Here is a 22,111-nt window from a genome sequence, read left to right on the forward strand (position 1 = left end):
TCACCACGAATCCGTGATCTACTCGTTTAGCTGTGAGTCATTGCTTGCTTGCATAGTCATTCTTGTTCATGGTAAAAAGCTTATACTCATCAATTCATGTCTTGACATACTTAGGGATTCATGCTAACATTCTAGTTCTCGACGAACTACGTTGAGGCTCTATAGTCTTCCCATTCTTAGATTCATCGCTACCCGATAATGTTCGTATGCAAACTCTCATAAGCCTTCCTCATTGCACATGTTAAGATTAGCCATGGTTTTCATATTCAAGAATCGTTCAATGTAATGTGCATTGCTTAGATGATGTTTAGATGTTCTATCGTTGGAAAACATTGCGAGAAAAAGCATCGGACGGCACTACAGGCCCCAAGACAAGCCAACAAGTCAATGAAAAGTGGGAGATGGAAGAGCCAACTTGCCATAGGCGTGTTGCTTCTGGGGAAACTCGCTATAAGCGAGTTATTTCGCTTATGGCGAGTTTCTTCGGGTCTGTAGTGCAGAAATTGGGGTTTACTCCAAATTCGTCCAATTTTGATCCTGCAATGCACACTACATGTCCAACAACTTGTATAAACAATAAAACACATCTTGCATGACAATTTTAACACAACACAACAAGAAATAGCATTTGAGTACTAAAATCACATTATTCTAAACTTAACACATTTCATGGTTTTCTCACTAGGTTTGCAAAACCCAAGGAAGGAAATCTATCTATATAACTCACCAAGCATGATTCTTGCACTTGCTTCAAGCTCTAATCTTCAATCCATCTTCGCTCAAATCCAAACCCTAATCCTTGATCTTGCTCTAAGCACCAATTCCAAGCTAACATCCTCCTTAGATAAGCACCAATTCCACTTTGATCTTGCTTAACCATGATTTGCCAAAAAAGAAGGATGAATCCATGAAGAGAGATGGGGGGGGGGGGGGGGGGGGGGGGGGGGCTATGTGCTAGAGAGAGGAGGGAGCAAAATCTGAATTCTATTCTAGAGAGAGGATGTTCCAACAAGAATGAAGTGTTTTGAGACAAAATACACTTCTATACTCCTTACGTGTTATTACAATATTGCCCTTCGCCTTAGTCGTGTTTAGTCTGATACCGATAACTCAACCTGTGTTTAACTGACAATGCGTAAAAGTATCTTCCGTCTTACGATAACCTTTCTAGACATGCTCCTTCCGATACATCGACTGTTAAATTCTCGGACTTGGCAAGCGGGATATTACAAATGACATATATTATAAGATAGAAGAAGTAATATAAGTGGCATTCACAATCACTAAACAATATACGTGCTAACGATAAGTCTCCTGAAATGGCTTTTGTTTTGCATGGGTTCCAAAACAATTATCTTTGTTTAATTGAAATTTGTTACCACCGCCACATTGTTTCATGATAATACTACAACAAAAATAATCAAGTTTTATCCTATTAACTGAGATCGATTATATAGATGAAATTAGTACATAATGTTCAATTAAAAACTATATTTCGATCTAACTTGTTAATCTTTAAAAAAAAAAATTAAAGTGTTTTTAAGTCTTCTCTATATCTTTAGAAAAATATTATCATTTAGTTTCTCCGAATCTTTCTTAATTATTACATGATAATAAAAGGATAGATAGTTTAAGTGTGTGGAAACATTTGTTTCCCTAAGAAAAACTACCCAATCTCTGCCACCTCAAAAGTTTTCAAAAATGATAAATAAATATAGAAACACATAAACACTTTTCCTTTTTCTCTGAGGAGAAAACCATTTTGCCTTTTGTTGTGTGAAATTACATTCAATAAATTTCATCTAATGGTTCCTTACAATAATAAGCGAAAATTGCTTTTTTGACATAAAAAACTTCACAATGACACAAGTAAGATATCCCAAAGTTGCGATTTTAGGCCTCTAAATATCCCAAAGTTGCGATTTTGACCCCCTAAGAAAAAAAATACAAAACTGCCCCCTAAGTTTTGCATCTGTGGCAGTTTTGGCCCCCAAGGCCAATTTTGACTCGGTCTACGCTGACGTGGTTATTTCTTTTAACCAAAAATTGGTCTTGGGGGGCCAAAACTGCTACAGTTGCAAAACTTAGGGGGCGGTTTTGTAGTTTTTTTTCTTAGGGGGTCAAAATCGCAACTTCATGAAAGTTAAGGGCGAAAACTGCTATTAAGCCTATATTTAACCCATGATAGTATGATGAGGAATATGATGCTTTACAAATGGTAAATATTTGTTGTTAAAAAAAAGGTAAATATTTGAGATTTTTTTAACAAGCCAAAATGACATATATTACCAAAAAAAGAAGTGAATCACCCGGCACAAAGCGTACTGAAAGCGAAACACCCAAAGATAGTTACAAAGTCACTGGTGACAATATCTAAATGGCACCATCAAAACAAATAGTCAAGATGAATTACACATGAACACCCATACAAAGAAGCAGATATCGCCATCACTCATGATAACAATACGAAAACGTAACCTGGTTTGTTTTCATCCACAAAATGGAATTAAGCTTCACTTTGTCAAGGAGTGCGTAAGGTGAATATTTGAGTTACTTTATCATATGGGTAAAGGATTAATCCATAAAGCTTGTGTATGAAAAAAAAACATATACTCCCTCCGGTCCTTATTATAAAAAAAAAAAAATTTGCTCCTAATTATAATAAAATGTTACTACCTCCGTCCCGGTATAATTGACCTACTTTGGTTTTTCACACAGATTAAGAAAAGTGTATAAATAAAGGGGAAAGTGGAATATATTGTATTGGGAATGATAAAAGTAGTATTATTTAGTGTTATATTGTATTGGGAATGATGAAAGTTGTATTGAAAATTGAAATGGGTCAGTTATTTTGGGACACTTTTTTTTAGAAAATGGGTCAGTTATTCCGGGACGGAGGGAGTACAACTTTTAAGGTGTAGTTATTGTTTAAAAGTCTTTTCTACCCTTACTTAAGGTTTCTCTTTTTAATATTAGTGAGTGTATTTAATGTTTAACAATTTTTATGAGGATATATTTGTAAAAATATTCAAAAAGTTATATTAATTAATGATTGCATTAGTTTTTAAGTTTTTATTTTTATTTTGTTTCTTATATAAGGACGGATAGAGTATTAAAGAAGTTGATTTTTTAAAACGAACCTCAATCACATCCAATAATTAGCCTCTGTTGCTACACTCGAAGTATGGTGTGTAACATCCCAGACGACTTTCAAGATTGCTGACTGACCCTACAAACCAACACGACTCTTTTCAGCGTGCTTTATCCTCACTCGCACGCTTTCCGGGAAACATCCGGGAAGGTCACCTATCCTAAGACTGCTCCAAGTCAAGCACACTTAACTGTGGAGTTCTTATAGAACGGGCTACTGAAAAGAAGATACATCTTATCGGTATATGTAATACCAAACATGTAATATCCCGCCTGACGGTATCGGTATATTACATGTGGACCGTGTCAGATGAATTTAATTCATGGAAAGTAAGTTATTGGAAATATTTTATGACATGTCAGCTATTTACGGGAAAAGTATCAATGTCGGATTTAACCCGTTTAAAGGCAAGGGCATAATGGTAATTTCACGGAAAAAGGATATTTATATGTTTTTGGGTGGAAAATATCTCATTTTCCCTTATTCTTTCTCTCTCTAGGTTTTGGCATAAGCTTCTCTTCCTTCTCACCTCTCCATCGGCCTTATCTCTTCTTTCTCCACTTCACAAATTTATCAAATCTTCTTCCCTCAAGGCAAGGCTTTAACCTAAGTTCTTTAAGATCATGGAGAAGTATGCAAGCTAGGATTTTGTTGGAATCCCTCCTTTCCTCTCATCTTTCACGCCACTCTGATAGAGCCAAACCGCAAGCGCACGGCCTATCGAAGTAATAGTAGTAAGTAGAGTATCGTTCCGCTAGGGAGTTGGTCAATTTAATTAACTTTTAATGAATGATTAGAGGAGAGAAAGTTGATTAGAAAGGGTTTGATTGCTGAAGGTAAAAACAATAATAATAAAGGGGCCTTAGGATCATTGGTTCATCTTAATAACTAATCCTTCACTTGACAAAACCTAAACTTCTAATTTCATGGTTTACACACTAATTTCTAAAGACCGGTTTCCCTTAGCCCCTCACCTTTCCGATGAAAGTCCGGTGAGAGTTTACTTCTAGCAACCAAGCCTATTTCACTGACATGATTACTAGAAGATGCATAGAGGATTGAAACTACTCTTTGTCTCAATAGTTGCAAAGACTATTTCACTGTTTTGCAACTATTGTCTAGATTCACTTGTTCCAACATCAAAGCTCCGCTCTCGCTTTATGAATTGATGTTTGGGATGATGGATTAACGATTATCAAACCCTCCGCTTTCGCTTCCACAGTTTGATAATTGTTAATCCACGTTAAGACGGTGAATCTAGATTAGAAATTAGGGTTACATGGAAATTAGGGTTTAGACATGTTTTGTTTAGGATTGAGTCATTAGACTCCCCAATAATCCTAAGACTAAGAAGTCTACTCACTCATGTTCATCGTAGACATGGAGGAAGAAGAGAGAAATACGGTAAAATAAATTGCAAGGAAAGTAAAAGGAAAATAAAGACTTTTATTAAAATAATACTTGAAATAAACAAAGTAAAGGATGATTGTTCATGGTGGAGAGCTACTCTATTTATAGCTTTACAATCGACTTAGAAACTAAGCAACTAAAAGGGTAAAACAGTAAAGCTGCAACAGGGTAACTTGGCCTTGAAGAAAAAGCAGCAAAAGTGGCTCTGGAGGGTGGCACGGCCGTGCCACATGTTGGCACTGGCCGTGCCAAGCTTCTGACTTGGTGGGAACATATTTTTGTCCCGTATCTTCGTATTCTTGCGCTGTATTTGCTCCAGTCCTCTTTCTTTTGCTCCAAGACACCTTCCACCATATATTTATTCCTAAAATAAAATAAAACACAATTTGAAGTAAAATATTCTAAACTAAAATAAAATGCAATAAAATAAAATCAAATCTAAAATAAAACTAAACTAAATAAGGCAATAATTAATACTATCTATGACTCATCAAACTCCCCCACACTTGAATCTTTGCTTGTCCTCAAGCAAAAGGCAGCAAACATAGCAGCAACAAAGACTGATTTATGGCAATATTAAGAACATAAGTCTCTAGAGAAAGGCCTTGCCTCAAGTACACTAATTACAATTTCAAATACTTCTCATGAACCTATTCTACCCAACATCAAGTCTCAAGTGAGTGTGTGTGTGCAGTCCAACCCTTTTCTTGCTCCTGTATAAGACAGATATTATGAGGAATAGGTTCTATCCTTAGTGCTAAAGTAACCGAGAAAAGTCCTTTCTTCATTTCATATAAGAGTGATGGGAATTTGAGTTAAACATTAAATTAGATATAACAATTAAGCACAAGGGGCTGCATATGCTTAGGGGCTATCTATCCTCGTAGGGAGTCTTCTCGGATGTAATTGTCCTTTCCCCCTAGATTCAAAATCACCCTAAGTAGTGCTGCAAATTTATTGTTTGTTTCATCTCCGCGTAGGAAGTCTTTTTGGATGTAATTGTCCTTTCCCCCTAGCATTGATGAATTTGTTTCACTTTAGGTTCAAATTAGGGAGTCACCACCACAATTAGGAAGTTAGGGATTGTCCTTTCCCCCACATGTTGGTGCCATTCTCCCGCCCCATTTAACATTAACAAATTAATAAGAATATAACAATTAAGAACAATTTGATTAATTTTCCCACACAAACTTATACTACTTTTACTCTTAAGACTTTAAAGGGTCTAAGTTAACACTAAAGATAGAACGTGTTCCTTAAAATACCTATTCATACATTTACTCAAGGATTGCAACCGGGTGCTTTTCTCATTGGAGATTTTCACAATAAAACATGATATGGGTATAGCAAGAACATAAGAAACACAAGAAACTATTTTCATGTACCAGAGACAACCTTTAGAGAAGAGACAAAACAAAAATTTTATGCCATATTTACATTAAAAACAAGCTACTTAATCATGCCTCTTGCTATAAAAACAAAACAAAAGAATAAAGTTCAAGGGAGTTTGGGAACACTACGACTCTAGACACTTTATTAGGCCCCCCCCACACTTAGGAGAAGCATTGTCCTCAATGATTCAAAAGAAAAAGAAATTAAAAGAAGAAGAAGAAATAGAATGGAAGAAAGGGGTGCAGAAAGCTCACAATGTGCTTTAAATAGCAAAAATTGATGATTTTTGAGACCTGTAAGCTGGCACGGCCGTGCCAACCTCAGCACGGGCCGTGCCATCATTCTGTTTCCTTGCCCCCATTTTGTGTGAAAAACATGGCACGGCCGTGCCAATCTTAGCACGGGCCGTGCCAACCTTCTGATAAGGAGGCTTCAAAAATTTTCAATTTCTTGAATTCTTGTCGAATCATACTTGGACAATTACCTACAAAACAACTTAAAACAAAGAAAAACAAAACAAAAGCAGTTAAAGGCGTGGGTTGCCTCCCACGAAGCGCTCTTTTACCGTCATTAGCTTGACAAAAAGGAAAACAACTTTAAGGCGGGTCAATAAGTCTCCAAGCAGCCACTACTTCAGTCCCTTCCCCTACATTATAAACCTTTAGCCTATGTCCGTTAACTTTGAATGGTCCGGTTTTTTCAGAAAAGATTTCAATGGCCCCATAGGGATAGACTTTGCGGACTTGAAACGGACCAGACCACCTAGACCTTAGTTTTCCTGGAAAGAGCTTCATCCTAGAATTAAAGAGTAGTACAAGGTCACCTATTTTGAAGTCCTTTTTAAGGATATGTTTATCATGCCATTTTTTTGTTCTTTCTTTGTAAATGCGAGCATTCTCATAGGCATCTAACCTAAGTTCCTCTAACTCACTCAGTTGAAGTTTCCTTTTTTGACCGGCTAGTTTTGGGTCCAAGTTAAGGTTCCTAATTGCCCAATAAGCTTTGTGCTCAAGTTCAACCGGGAGGTGACAAGATTTCCCATAAATTAGCTTAAAAGGAGTCATTCCAATGGGAGTTTTGTAAGCTGTTCTATAGGCCCAAAGAGCATCATCAAGCTTACTTGACCAATCTTTCCTAGAGATAGAGACTGTCTTTTCAAGAATGGCCTTTATTTGTCTATTGGAGACCTCAACTTGTCCACTAGTTTGCGGGTGATAGGGTGTTGCGACTTTATGTTTCACTCCATATTTTTGTAAAAGTTTTTCAAAGTGTTTAGAAATGAAGTGAGACCCTCCATCGCTTATGACAACCCTTGGCACCCCAAACCTTGGAAAGATGACCTTTTTGAACAATTTCATAACTACATGTGCATCGTTGGTGGGGGAAGCAATGGCCTCAACCCATTTGGACACATAGTCAACAGCCACCAAGATGTATTGATTACCAAAAGAAGAAGGAAATGGCCCCATGAAATCAATACCCCATACATCGAAAATTTCAACTTCAAGGATGTTGTTTAAGGGCATTTCATTCCTTTTAGTAATATTACCGGTGCGTTGACAATTGTCACATTTAGAAACAAAGAGATGCACATCCTTAAAAAGTGATGGCCACCAGAAACCAGATTGAAGTATTTTAAAAGAAGTTTTTTGACTACTGGCGTGGCCACCATAGGAGGAGGAATGACAATGGTGAAGAATACTACTTACCTCGCTTTCAGGGATGCATCTTCTAAAAACTCCATCCGAGCCTCTTTTGAAGAGGTAAGGCTCATCCCAATAGTAGTGCTTGAGATCATGGAAGAATTTTTTCTTTTGCTGGTAGTTCAAGTTAGGTGGTAGTACTCCTGCTGCAAGAAAATTAACAAAATCTGCATACCACGGTGTGTTAGTTTGTGCCAATAAGAAGAGTTGGTCATCCGGGAAGGAATCATCCAAAGGCAACTCATCCTCATTGGGTTCCCTAAGGCGGGACAGGTGATCAGCTACAACATTTTCAGTACCCTTTTTATCTCTTATTTCAATGTCAAATTCTTGGAGGAGCAAAATCCATCGGATCAATCTAGGTTTGGCATCTTTCTTGTTTAGCAAATATTTTATTGCCGAGTGATCTGTGTAAATAATGATTTTTGATCCCACCAAGTATGGCCTGAATCTGTCAATAGCATAGACTACTGCTAATAGTTCCTTCTCAGTTGTAGCATAATTTACCTGTGCCTCATCAAGGGTCTTACTTGCATAATAAATGGCGTGCATCTTCTTATCTTTTCTTTGTCCCAACACGGCCCCAACTGCATAGTCACTTGCATCACACATTATTTCAAAGGGTAAGTTCCAATCTGGCGGTTGTATGATTGGGGCAGTGACCAAAGCTTCTTTTAACCTGCAAAATGCTTTTAGGCATGCATCATCAAACACAAAATCTGCATCCTTAAGGAGCAAACTGGTTAGTGGCTTAGTGATTGAAGAAAAGTCTTTGATGAAACGGCGGTAGAATCCGGCATGTCCTAGGAAACTTCTTACTTCCCTTACTGAGGTGGGAGGAGACATTTTTTCAATAATTTCGATTTTTGCTTTGTCTACCTCTATACCTCGTTCAGAAACTAAGTGTCCTAGGACGATTCCTTCTCTTACCATGAAGTGGCATTTCTCCCAATTCAGCACCAAGTTCACCTGTTCACATCTTTCTAAAACTTTTTCCAGGTTAGTTAAGCAATTATCAAAACTAGATCCATGCACAGAAAAGTCATCCATAAAAACTTCCATTATATCTTCAATAAAATCAGAAAAGATAGACATCATGCATCTTTGAAAAGTAGCGGGAGCATTGCAAAGACCAAAGGGCATTCTCCTATAGGCAAAAGTACCAAAAGGGCAAGTGAAGGTGGTTTTCTCTTGGTCATTAGGGTGGATGGGTATTTGGAAAAATCCGGAATAGCCATCTAAGTAACAAAAGTGTGAATGCTTTGCTAACCTTTCTAACATTTGGTCTATAAAAGGGAGTGGGAAGTGATCTTTACGGGTTGCTTTGTTAAGCTTCCTATAGTCAATACACATCCTCCAACCGGTGACGGTTCTAGTTGCAATGGATTCATTTTTATCATTTTTAATAACAGTGAGACCACCCTTTTTAGGTACAACTTGAACTGGACTAACCCATTTAGAATCAGAAATTGGATAAATAACACCTGCATCTAGGAGTTTTAAGACTTCCTTTTTCACAACTTCTTTCATGTTAGGATTTATCCTTCTTTGGTGCTCAACGGAGGGCTTATAGTCCTCTTCAAGTAGTATCCTATGTGTACACAATGAGGGGTTTATTCCCTTGATGTCATCAATGGTATAACCTATAGCCTTAGGGTATTTCTTGAGGACATAGAGTAATTTTTCAGTTTCTACCTCATTCAAGTTTGCATTCACAATAACAGGGTAGGTTGAGTTAGGGCCCAAGAATTCATACCTTAAGCTTGGTGGGAGTGGTTTGAGTTCCACCTTCGGTGCCTCTTTTGGTAGAGGGGCTGCTTCTTCTTTCATTAATTCTTCCATGCCCAAACCTCCCATGGGAGGGTTTTCATTCAATAACTCCTCGTAGGCTTTGGCATCTCCTTCTAACTTTGTACCTGCATCACTAACCAAGCATACCTCCAAACCATCATGTGTAGTTGATGCTAAGGAGCATTCTTTCACACAACGGTCAATTATATCTAACATGCAACAAGAGTCTTTAATGGAGGCACTACAAGAAAACTGCAGTTTAGCTTCAGAAATTTTAGCATCATACCATTTTGGATGCTAATAGCGTCTATTTAGCATCCACAAATTTTGATGCAAATGCATATTTTTCAATTCATTGTTTATATGCAATTTAGCTTCAGTCAGTTAGACACTATTTATTGATGCTAATATTTTTTAATTTAATTATTCAATTAGCATCCACAAATTTAGATGCTATTTTTTTTAATTTTTAATTTTACTACTAGTTCCCAAATGTTAACCTAATTTTCCACAACACCAATCGTTTCACAAAACACATTCAGTTTCTAAAGTATAAACTCGAATGCTTCATTATCATATCGATCCTAAAATTCTTCACATAATCATTCAAGGCAAATCCTCCACAAAATTGTTCCCTTCCGGTGTTAACCTAATAGATCTCGAAATCGTTCCAGCCAAATCATAAACATTCACAAATTTTCCCAAAATCTCAATGGTTCCCAATCATAACACAATCGATCCAAAACTATCAAGGTTCCCATCGTTCCCAATCTGTGAAGGTTTGCTGCTTCGCTCTCCCTCAAGATGGATCCCAAATTCAGTTCTCAATCATTTACTGATTCGTTCAAAATCTGTGAAGGTTTTGTGCTCGATCTCGCTCAAGATCGTTTTATGATTGCGGCTTCGCTATCGTTCGGTTATTGCAGTTCCAATCGTCTCAGATCTCGCCGTTTGCAGCTTCGCTTGTTCTGTTTAGTATCTCCCTTTTCTCCCTCAACTCCTCTGTTCTCTTCTATTATGGTTTTTAATAGTTTATTATGTTTCTTTTCGTTAGATCTTAGTGTTTGTTGTTTCTGAAGATCTTTGATTTTTTAGGACATTTTGTTTGCTGTGTATGGTTTATGATGGTATCTTATGGTTTCTAGGAATGGGGTTGGGTTTGTGGTTTGTGATTTTTTAGGGGATTTTGTGGTTTGGTTTCTGATGTGATATGGTAGGATGTTGTGTTAAGGATAGTATGCTATGTATATTTGTTTAACAATATGCTATGTTTTAGAAAATCATTTGTGCATCCAAAGAGAAGAACCAGCTAAAGATAATAATCTAAACTAGCTAATGAATGGTAGAAAAGAACAAGAAGTTAAAGAATTAACTAAGTACCTCCTCCTAGCATGATAATAAAAAAGATCGGAATGGAGCCAATCAAGTATTCGAACATCGTGGTGAGATTGCTAGCAATTGTGATATCAGAAACTAAATGGTGATAATGTTAAGCAAATTAGGAGGCACATTATATATAGCATGAACGTGTATGGAATTTAAAAAATTCCATAGAGTTTATCACTTTTCTTAATTATATGGAATTGGTATATTAAGAAAATTGCTGATGTCTTTCCTTGGGGGAAGCGTGTATCACTAATACGAGACAAATTAGTATAATGAGTCAAGATGACATGACTTTCTTAAACACTCAATTTGGCAGTCTACCATGTCCCGCATGTGAATGCTGCAATGAATAATGGATAATTTTTACTGAGTTTGGTTGTGATAATGCTAATGAGTTTAATTGTGATGATTGATTGTGTTTTTTGGTTGTGAGTGTAACTTTGATGACCTGGCTTCTACGAGTAAAGTGAAATACTATATGAATTATGGAGATTTTGACGGTTCCATTCGACATAGTATGTTACTTGTTATTGGAGATTATAAGTTGTAATGTTGTTGAAAATTTGAGTTATGTGTTATGACTTATGAGCATGTTGGAACACTTCATGATTAAATAACAGTTAAAATAAAATATTTGTAATTCCTTTTACATAGGCCTGACACCTTGACTTTTTGAATTTTTATCTTTCCTTTGGATAGTGTATCTTAATCCTATTTCATTTTACATAGGCCTGTGATACCTTTACTTATGGAGGCTCCACTTCACTGATCAATGCTTATTCAATAGACCAGTTCAGTCGTGCTCTCTGTTAAAGGTATGTTTATGTTTCTTGACCTGAATTGTTCTTTCATCTGATTCTGATTAAAATACAACTTTGTTGTACTCTTCCCATTTTCTTTTGGCTTGATGTATACACATGATTATGCCTTACCGCGGTTAGTGTGGATGGTAGTGGAGTTATGTGAGAGAATTAACCATAATAGGCGATAACCTTGCGGCCATATATGAATTAACTATATTTGTATCTTCTAGTAGTAATATTTAAGTTTTTTTTTGTTGTTGAACAATTCATGCTTTTACATTTTCAAATTACTATTGAAGAATGGTCATGGTTGTTCTTAAACAAGGATTTTCAGATTGCGGAGGTCAGTTTATTTTTGTTTATTTCCAAATATACATTTGTACGTTCTGCCTATAATTTTGAATCTGGACAGTTTATTCTTCTTGCAATTTTGGATATAGTTTTGACAGTCTTGCCTATAGTTTTGAATCTGGACAGGTTTTCCTATATCAAATAGATATTTGAACTTTAAGTTTATGCTATAAAACATTATTTATTTACAGTTTTTAGATACAGCATTCAACTATGTGAACCTATCATTGTTTTACTTATCTGAATGAAGTTTACACTATTTGCTTGGCTTATCTTTTCCCATTAGAAGTCTGTGAATTCATAACTTAATTTTGAACTCACTGTTATTACTATGCAGCTTAGTAGCTTCCTAATTAGTTTGTTATAATTTTGACTTTACTGTTATGACTAAGCAGATTACATCTCTCTGTCTCTGAAAGTAATATCAATCAAATTTTGCAATCCTTGTACCTATTTAAAGGGGCATATATATGCTAGTGTAATTGATAAAAACTCCACTAGCGCTAGAAAACTATTACTGCCATGGCTTGCAACAAGCTTTAATGAAATGGAAGAAGATGTTAAATTATCCTAGGATTTCTAGAATATATTTCTTTCTTAGTTCACCCATGGATTTACTTCTCATTGATACTTTCTGGAAAGATCACTACTAGAATAATTACTTTGTGCAATGCCTTTGCTATTTCAGTTTCCGTTCAATTAAATTGATAGTTTCTGGACAGTTCCCCAATAGAATAAATATTTTGTAGGATAACCTAATTCTGTATAGAGCTTTAATTGTTCATCTTGCTTGAATTGTTCTTTTAATTTTTCATATTGTGGGTGTGATTAAAAATGTTGGAGTTATCATCTTGAAACTTATCTATATGGTGGATTATTAAATGATGATTTGAACTTTTGGCAGCACATTGTATAACTAGAAAAATGGCAAGAATAAACTTGTTAATGTAATTATGATCAGGAATTCGTGTCAAGGAGTTGGTTTATTTTAAGTTATGTAATGATGCATACCCTCGTGTTACAAACACATGTTATATGACCATTCACTTATATGGTTTACTCACTTCCATATTGAGAGGTTCATTTAATTAGTCATGAGTTTATTTCTTTTCTTACTTAACTAATGAAACAAATTGTGAGAAATCTACATAATATTTTCCATAAAATTTGGGACATAATGGCATTGGAAGAATAATTGGTCGTTCACTCTTATTCTCATATGCTCCTCTTCACGAATATTCTTCTTTCTGGTTTTGAATTGGAACTGGCTCACCTGAAGAAACGATAATGTCCATGGTCCTATTCACGAATATTCTTGTTCAAGGATTTTACCCGTTTTTCTTTTTCTTGTACTGATTATTGAGTAAAAAATGCATTAATTTTCTGTGAAATGAAATACCATGGTACATAATTTAAGATTATGAAAATCTGCTGACCCTCGATATCTGCAAATTTACCATGTCACATTCTGGTATTTGCATCCTGCATTGTAATTTGAGACTACGCATGTTGCTTTTTGGAATAGGCATGAAAACTGCATTATACATGTGCTTGGTGATTTGTTTCTATAAAAAGTTGTGTTTTTTTACCAGGATAACTATCAAGAGCGTCTGACTAAGCTAACAAAGATTGATAAGCACTCTGCTGGTGATACGCAAGAGGTGGCTGGAGAGACAAGACTTCGATTATGGGTAGATGTTCTTTATACTAAGTTGATGGATTATGTTTAGTTTCTACTAATTTAACTCTTGGATTATGTTTAGTTTCTACTAATTTTATGGTTAAGACTTCATTATGTGAGTTATTTATAATTGGATGTCGTAGTTTCATGTCTTATTTTAATTTCTATAATATTATATTATTAAGTCATAAATATTATTTTGCAAGTCTGATTAGGGGTAGTTAACCAACAAAAAATAGTCAGTCATATGTATCCAGGATAATTAGTGTACGTGAACTAAATTTATATGCATACACTAATTTTAGCATCCACAATTTCGAACTCTAATTTTGAAAGAATTTAGTTTTTTCAATTTGATCTTAGCATCCACATATGCTAATGCTAAATTTTACCCAACTTTTAGCGTCCACTTCTATAGATGCTAAGTAGCGTCTGCGTAATATGCACTTGTAAAATGCCTTTAGCTTCAATTTTAGCGTCCATTTTTGTAGATGCTATTTTAGCGTCAGTTGGATGCTAGTGTTTAGCATCCAAGCTTTTACTGTCGTCAATTTTTTGGACTCTATACTGATGCTAAAAGGTTGTTAGCATCCACAATTAGCCTTTTAGCATCCATTTTTCTGCTGAATCTAAAACACCATTTTCTTGTAGTGAGGGATTTTTCATAAGTTTAGCAAGTTCAAATTCAACAGTATTTTCACCAACATTAAATTCCAATTTCCCATGTTTAACATCAATTATAGCCCCAGCGGTAGCAAGGAAGGGCCTTCCCAAAAGTATGGGTACTTGGTTATCCTCCTCTATTTCCATCACAACAAAGTCCGTAGGGACATAGATCTCTCCTACCTTGACAGGGACATCTTCTATGATTCCAGCCGGATACTTAAGGGAACGGTCTGCTAATTGTAGGGTCATCCTAGTTGACTTAAGCTCCCCCAATCCCAATCTCTCGTAAAGAGATAAAGGCATCAAACTGACACTAGCTCCTAAGTCACACATTGCCCTCTTTACTATTTCAGACCCTATGACACAAGGTATTGAGAAACTTCCTGGATCCTTAAGCTTGGGTGGCAACTTATTTTGGATAATGGCACTACATTCCTCCGTAAGGTTCACCGTTTCACTTTCCTCAATTTTTCTTTTTTTTGAAAGAATTTCTTTTAAAAATTTAGCATAGGTGGGCATTTGAGTTAGGACATCGGTGAAGGGAACGTCAATGTAGATTTTATTCATCATTTCAATGAACTTTTTAAATTGCTCATCAAGCTTAGACTTGGCAAATCTTTGAGGGAAAGGAATCTTTGGTTTGAAGGGAGGTGGTGCAACTTCCTCACTTTGTGGTTTCTCACTCTCTTCTTTATCCATCTCACCTTGCGGTTCACTAGTCTCTTCCTCACTAGGCTTGACTCTTAAGGGGTCTTCTAATTGCTTACCACTCCTAAGTGTAACGGCGTTCATCCTAGGTTGGCAAAATTGAACAACTAGAGAGAGCTGAGCCTCTAAGACCTTATTGTGAGAGGAGATAGAGTCAACTTTTGATGTAAGTGAAACCAAAGAGTCATTCAAAAGTCTAGTTTGATTTGCAAGCTCTTTGAGCTGCTCGGATTGGTTAAGAAGATAATTTTCCATTAAAAGTTCAAGATTAGACTTTTGAATAACCTTTTGGTTATTAGCATAACTTGGTGGTGTTGTTCTTTGAACCAAGGGATTTTCATTAGGGCTTTGGTCAAAACTTACCCCTTGGTTGTTTTGAATAAAGTTTATTTGTTCAACACTACCTAGTTTGCATTCACTACATGTTTTACAAGGGGATGTAGGAGTAGTAGCACTAACATTAAGTTTTTCAAATTTGTGGGTTAGTGCATCAATCCTAGAAGCAAGGTGGTCATAATTAGAGACTTCGTACATACCTGCCCTCTTTTTGGAGGGTGAAGACTTTATAGCGAGTTCTTCATCAGTCCATAGAAAGAGATTTCGAGCCATGTCTTCAATCAATGCATAGGCTGTTTCGAAGTCTTTGTTCATTAGAGCACCACCTGCAGCTGTATCAACAAAGATTTTAGTACCATGAGATAAACCATTGTAAAAAGTGTGAATGATTAACCACTCCTCTAGTCCATGGAGGGGGCAAAGTTTAAGCATATCCTTAAAACGTCCCCATGAATCGTGAAGAGATTCCCCCTCTTTTTGAGTAAATTGAAAAAGCTTTGTCCTTAATTGGCCAATTCTTGATGGGGGAAGGAAACGGATGAGAAATTCACGCTTCAATTGGTCCCATGAGGTGATGGAACCAACTCTTAGGGAATGGAACCAATTGAGAGCTTTATCTTTTAGAGAAAAAGGGAAGAGATGTAGTCTCAAGGTTTCTTGGTTTTTCTTATATGTTACGGTGAGCCGCCAAAAAGTTGAGATATGGAGATTGGGATCCTCATCGGGGGATCCCGAAAAATAATTTTGTTGCACCATTTTAAGTTGGGCAGGCTTAATTTCAAAATCTTCATCTTCAACCGTTGGATACACAATAATAGCATATGGCTCTTCCATTGAAGGAGTCACGTATTCTTTAAGAGCACGTCTTTCAGCCATGTTTGGTATTATTTTTATGCTTTCCAAGAAGTTAATGATGAAGGAAAAGAAAAAGGTAAAAATAAAAATAAAAAGAAAAGAGAAAGAAGAAGAGAGAATTCTAATCACTAAGAAAAAGCTAATCAAATTAGTTAACTCCCCGGCAACGGCGCCAAAAACTTGATAGAGCCAAACCGCAAGCGCACGGCCTATCGAAGTAATAGTAGTAAGTAGAGTATCGTTCCGCTAGGGAGTTGGTCAATTTAATTAACTTTTAATGAATGATTAGAGGAGAGAAAGTTGATTAGAAAGGGTTTGATTGCTGAAGGTAAAAACAATAATAATAAAGGGGCCTTAGGATCATTGGTTCATCTTAATAACTAATCCTTCACTTGACAAAACCTAAACTTCTAATTTCATGGTTTACACACTAATTTCTAAAGACCGGTTTCCCTTAGCCCCTCACCTTTCCGATGAAAGTCCGGTGAGAGTTTACTTCTAGCAACCAAGCCTATTTCACTGACATGATTACTAGAAGATGCATAGAGGATTGAAACTACTCTTTGTCTCAATAGTTGCAAAGACTATTTCACTGTTTTGCAACTATTGTCTAGATTCACTTGTTCCAACATCAAAGCTCCGCTCTCGCTTTATGAATTGATGTTTGGGATGATGGATTAACGATTATCAAACCCTCCGCTTTCGCTTCCACAGTTTGATAATTGTTAATCCACGTTAAGACGGTGAATCTAGATTAGAAATTAGGGTTACATGGAAATTAGGGTTTAGACATGTTTTGTTTAGGATTGAGTCATTAGACTCCCCAATAATCCTAAGACTAAGAAGTCTACTCACTCATGTTCATCGTAGACATGGAGGAAGAAGAGAGAAATACGGTAAAATAAATTGCAAGGAAAGTAAAAGGAAAATAAAGACTTTTATTAAAATAATACTTGAAATAAACAAAGTAAAGGATGATTGTTCATGGTGGAGAGCTACTCTATTTATAGCTTTACAATCGACTTAGAAACTAAGCAACTAAAAGGGTAAAACAGTAAAGCTGCAACAGGGTAACTTGGCCTTGAAGAAAAAGCAGCAAAAGTGGCTCTGGAGGGTGGCACGGCCGTGCCACATGTTGGCACTGGCCGTGCCAAGCTTCTGACTTGGTGGGAACATATTTTTGTCCCGTATCTTCGTATTCTTGCGCTGTATTTGCTCCAGTCCTCTTTCTTTTGCTCCAAGACACCTTCCACCATATATTTATTCCTAAAATAAAATAAAACACAATTTGAAGTAAAATATTCTAAACTAAAATAAAATGCAATAAAATAAAATCAAATCTAAAATAAAACTAAACTAAATAAGGCAATAATTAATACTATCTATGACTCATCACACTCTCTCTCTTTTTCTCTTCACCAATCTTTCATGACATTCCATCCTCTTATGGTAAGCTTCCAAATTTGTTCCTTTATGGTCACTTAAGATTAAGGAAGTATGTATTATGTTTGATTCTTCTATTTTCTCCTCTTGAAGAAGTGATTGGGAAACTAGGGTTTGGTGTATGGTGAAGATGGATTCTAAATTGGTACAAGGAATGGTCTCTACATGATCAAGGTAAGAATATTGATGACAGTGCATCAACACTAGTTATTTAGTCATATTTAGGTCTTTACTATAGCATTTAGAGAGTCAACTGCAATGAATTCATGGTGAAATCAAGCCAAAACAGGAACAAGAGCTCAAGAGAAGAAACTTCAAGAAACCAAGGAAAATTGCCTAAAACTCAAAGCATCGTGCCACGTTTGGTTATGTTCGTGGCACGTTGAAGGAAGCGTGGGACAAAGATTCATCTCTGGAAATTTCGTGGCACGAATCAACATGCAACGTGCCACGATGGTTGATTTTGTCTGCTGCCACGTAGGATTAATGAAGCATCGTGCCACGACCAACCCGTAACGTGGCACGATGATGGGCTTTTCTGAAACCCTAATTTCTTTCTATAAATATCCAGCAGCTAGCAAGGGTTTTGGTACTGATTATTATTGCGATTTTGAGCACTAAGGATGACAGGAGACCAAGGAACGAGCCCTGAATCTCATACCAACACCCCGTTGGTTAGATTTATGTATGTTTTCTCTTGTTATTACTTATGATTGTTTAGCTATGAGTAGCTAAACCTTTAGTTTGGTTAAGCCATGATGAAACTTTTGTAATATATGATTTTGTAGTTGAACTCTCTCTATAATCAATGCTATTCAGTTTTTATTCAGAATTACTTGTGTTTATTGCTTTTCATGATTATTGTTTTGTATGACTACTAGCCCTAGCTTCTTCCAATCACATGAATCGATCTTAGGAATTGAATGACTACTAGCCCTAGCTTTTAATCCTGAAATAGTAATTTTGTTTAACTCAACACTAGGAGCCTAGAGATAGGAAATTGAGGGTTATGATACATGAATTAACGTTCCAATATTGCTTCCGCGGTTATTCAATCACGTTAAGAGATTAATAGGGTTATGACTTAGGAAAGGGCTTTGATGCGAGAGATTGATCAAAGTCACTTAGTTAATTTATCGTAAAAACTTAGTAGTAATTGAGAGTAGAGAGAGGGAGACTTTTTCATATAAAGCAATAGTGGATTCACCGGCTTAACCATTCATCTCAATATAATTTTCTTTCAAACTCTTTCTACTTTAATCAACTCTGATTAAAACCAAACTTTACTGCCGAGGGCAACCAAATACAAACTTTACACATCCTAACATATAACGCGATTGCTACAATTGAAATTAACACAGTCCTTGTGGATCGATATTTTTACTACTTCGATAGTTTTTGGTACACTTGCCAGATATCTATCAAGTTTTTGGCGCCGTTGCCGGGGACTGTTGATTTATTTCAACAAGGCAATTACGTTATAATTTAGGATTTCTGCAATTTTTTTTTTTTTTAGTTTTAATCTTTCTGTTTCAGTATTCATTTGATTACTTTGTATCGTGCAGTGCTACTAAGGTATTTGCTGTTTATGCGAGGTAAAGTGAGCTCCAAAGATCTCGAATTCAATCCGGAAATAGAAAGGACTGCTAGAGCACTCCGGAAAGCTGCCCGGTTGAAAAGGTTGTCTCATTCCGTTCCACCGGGTGTTCGAGAACAAATACCTGAGCCACTCTCACTTGAATCTGAAACATCTGCTTCTCCTCAATCTGCTATCATGGGAGAACCTGCACCAAGACCAAAGCTAGGGGACTACGGGTTAGCAACTCATCGCGGTCAACTGACCCACACTTTTCAACCAGCTAACCCCGTTGCTTTCGACATTAAGACAACTGTCCTCAACGGTTTGAGGGACAAGCAATTCGATGGGACTGAAGCTATGAGCCCTCATGAACACTTGAGCCGCTTTGCTGAAACTTGCGAATTTTGTGTGCAACCAGCCACCGTGACTGAAGCACAAAAGAAACTAAGGCTGTTTCCTTTCACCTTGACGGGAAGAGCGAAAGATTGGTTGCTAACAATTCCAAACGGGACTGTCCAAACATGGGAAGAGTTAGAGCTGAAGTTCTTGGAGAAATATTTCCCTATGTCTAAATATTGGGAAAAGAAGATGGAGATCTCTAACTTCAAGCAAGGAGAAGGTGAATCATTGTATGATGCTTGGGAGCGATTCAATTTGCTTCTGAAGAGATGCCCTAATCATGAGTTCACCGAGAAACAATACCTCCAAATCTTCACTGAGGGGGTGACACCAAACACTAGAATGTTCTTAGATGCTTCAGCGGGAGGAAGTCTTAAGAGCAAGACTGATCATGAAGTTCAAGCCTTAATTGAAAACATGGCGGACAATGAATATCGTGCTGAAGCTAAGAAGAAAGAAAGAGGAGTGTTTAGGGTGAGTGAACAAACAGCAATCCTAGCTAACCAAGTAGCCATGAACAAACAAATAGAGGCTCTAACTAAGGAGTTTCAAGGGTTTACTTTAGCTCATAAGCAACAACAGGTGGCTGCAATCAAATGTGACTTATGTGGTTAAGAACATCCCAATGGTGAATGTGTTCCAGAAGGATCAAGTGAGGAAGCTAACTTCATGGGAGGTTATCAAAGGCAAAATCAATACTACAACTCAGGTATCAACAAGCATCCAAATCTCAGTTACTCAAATAACAACGTTTTGAACTCACAGATGCTTAATCCTCCACAACAACAACAAAGAAAGCCTTCGGCTCTTGAGGAAACTATGATGAACTTTATGAAGATGACTCAAGGCAACTTTGAAGAGATGAAGAAGAGTCAAGATGCTGAGAGAAAGAACAATGAAGCCTCCAGGAAGATGCTTGAAACTCAACTTGGGCAATTAGCTAAGCAATTGGCTGAACAAAACAAAGGCGGATTCTCAGGTAACACACAAGACAACCCTAAAAATGAGTCTTGCAATGCTATTGAGTTGAGGAGCAAGAAAGTCTTGACACCTCCAGTTCCAAAAGTTCCAAAGAAAGCTGATGAAGTAGTAGTGGAGGAAGAAGAAGAAGGTGAAGTTGAAAAGAATAATGAGGTTGTAGTTGAAAATGAAAGGAAGAAAAAAATAGAGGGAGAAAAAAGTGAGAAATTGATTGATGAAGATTCAATCTTGAGGAAGTCTAAAAGTCAAATGTTGAAGGATGGAGATCAGCCACAAGTTGTTCCATCATATGTGAAGTTACCATACCCTCACTTAGCCAAGAAGAAGAAGAAGGAGGAAGGTCAATTCAAGAAATTCATGGAGCTTTTCTCACAACTTCAGGTGAACATTCCCTTTGGTGAAGCTCTTGATCAAATGCCTATGTATGCTAAGTTCATGAAAGACTTGCTGACTCGAAGAAGGAAACCAAAAGATGATGCAAACATTGCACTTTCAGAAAATTGTAGTGCAATTCTTCAAAAGAAACTTCCACCCAAATTAAAAGATCCAGGTGCTTTCACTATTCCTTGTTCTATTGGACCGGTAGACATTGGTAGAGCGTTGTGTGATTTAGGGGCAAGTATCAACTCGATGCCTCTTTCAATGATGAAGAAGCTTGGATGTGGGGAGCCAAAGCTAACAAGAATGACCATTACTCTAGCTGATCGGTCAATCTCTTACCCTTTTGGTATACTTGAAGATGTGCTAGTTAAGGTCAATGAGCTAGTATTTCCCGCTGATTTTGTAATCCTGGACATGGCTGAAGATGAAGACATGCCACTCATTCTTGGAAGACCTTTCCTTGCAACCGGTCGAGCTTTGATTGATGTTGAAATGGGCCAGCTTATGTTGAGATTCCACAACGAGCAAGTTGTGTTTAATATTTTTGAAGCCATGAAACATCAAGCTGAAAATCCTAAGTGCTACCGAATTGATGTTGTTGATGAGATAATTGAAGATGATTCTCGTAAGCCTCAACCAACACAACCTTTAGAAAGAACATTAGTTAATTCTATAGAGAATGATGAAGATACTGAAGATATTGAGGTAAAGGATTGTGTCAAGCAACTTGAGGCAAGCAAGCAACAAATGCACCACCCGCCACTTGAAAACATACTTGGTGAAAAATATGGGGGATCGGAAACATTGAACAATGAAAAAGAAAAAATCCAGAGTTAAAAGAACTCCCTCCACACTTGAAGTATGTCTTTCTGAGTGAGGATTTTTCCAAACCAACAATCATTAGTAATACATTGACACCTTTAGAGGAAGAAAAACTAATGAGGGTGTTGAAAAGTAATCAAGGCGCGTTGGGATGGAGCATTTCTGATCTAAAGGGTATTAGTCCAACCTATTGCATGCACAAAATACATATGGAGGCTGAATACAAACCTGTGGTTCAACCTCAAAGAAGACTAAACCCAACAATGAAGGAAG

The 22,111-nt window shown here is 36.8% G+C and overlaps 1 protein-coding gene, 1 long non-coding RNA gene and 2 other non-coding genes across 5 annotated transcripts; 2 read left to right on the forward strand and 2 right to left on the reverse strand.

The window, feature by feature from the left end:
- Positions 1 to 6,439: 6,439 nt before the first annotated feature.
- On the reverse strand, positions 6,440 to 16,254 carry LOC146912502 (uncharacterized). Its single transcript, XM_085720737.1, has 4 exons — positions 15,605 to 16,254; positions 14,353 to 15,496; positions 9,075 to 9,699; positions 6,440 to 8,894 (listed from the first exon to the last, which is right to left on the reverse strand). Exons 1-4 carry the CDS (start codon positions 16,252 to 16,254, stop codon positions 6,550 to 6,552), a joined length of 4,764 nt encoding a protein of 1,587 aa, XP_085576863.1. The 3' UTR covers positions 6,440 to 6,549.
- LOC146912503 (uncharacterized) lies at positions 9,739 to 13,795 on the forward strand. Of its 2 annotated transcripts, XR_015016524.1 has the most exons (3): positions 9,924 to 10,417; positions 11,563 to 11,648; positions 13,580 to 13,795. It is a non-coding gene; the product is annotated as an uncharacterized LOC146912503 (long non-coding RNA). The 2 variants fall into 2 exon arrangements; XR_015016523.1 differs by having other exon boundaries at positions 9,739 to 11,648.
- Positions 15,782 to 15,887, forward strand: LOC146912504 (small nucleolar RNA R71). Its single transcript, XR_015017222.1, has one exon. It is a non-coding gene; the product is annotated as a small nucleolar RNA R71 (small nucleolar RNA).
- Positions 16,255 to 19,835: 3,581 nt separating the features above from the next.
- Positions 19,836 to 19,941, reverse strand: LOC146912505 (small nucleolar RNA R71). Its single transcript, XR_015017253.1, has one exon. It is a non-coding gene; the product is annotated as a small nucleolar RNA R71 (small nucleolar RNA).
- Positions 19,942 to 22,111: the final 2,170 nt, after the last annotated feature.

The sequence above is a fragment of the Medicago sativa genome, chromosome 6 (genome assembly GCF_051527215.1).
Source record: "Medicago sativa cultivar Bolivia chromosome 6, Bolivia_mono, whole genome shotgun sequence".
Taxonomy (NCBI): domain Eukaryota; kingdom Viridiplantae; phylum Streptophyta; class Magnoliopsida; order Fabales; family Fabaceae; genus Medicago; species Medicago sativa.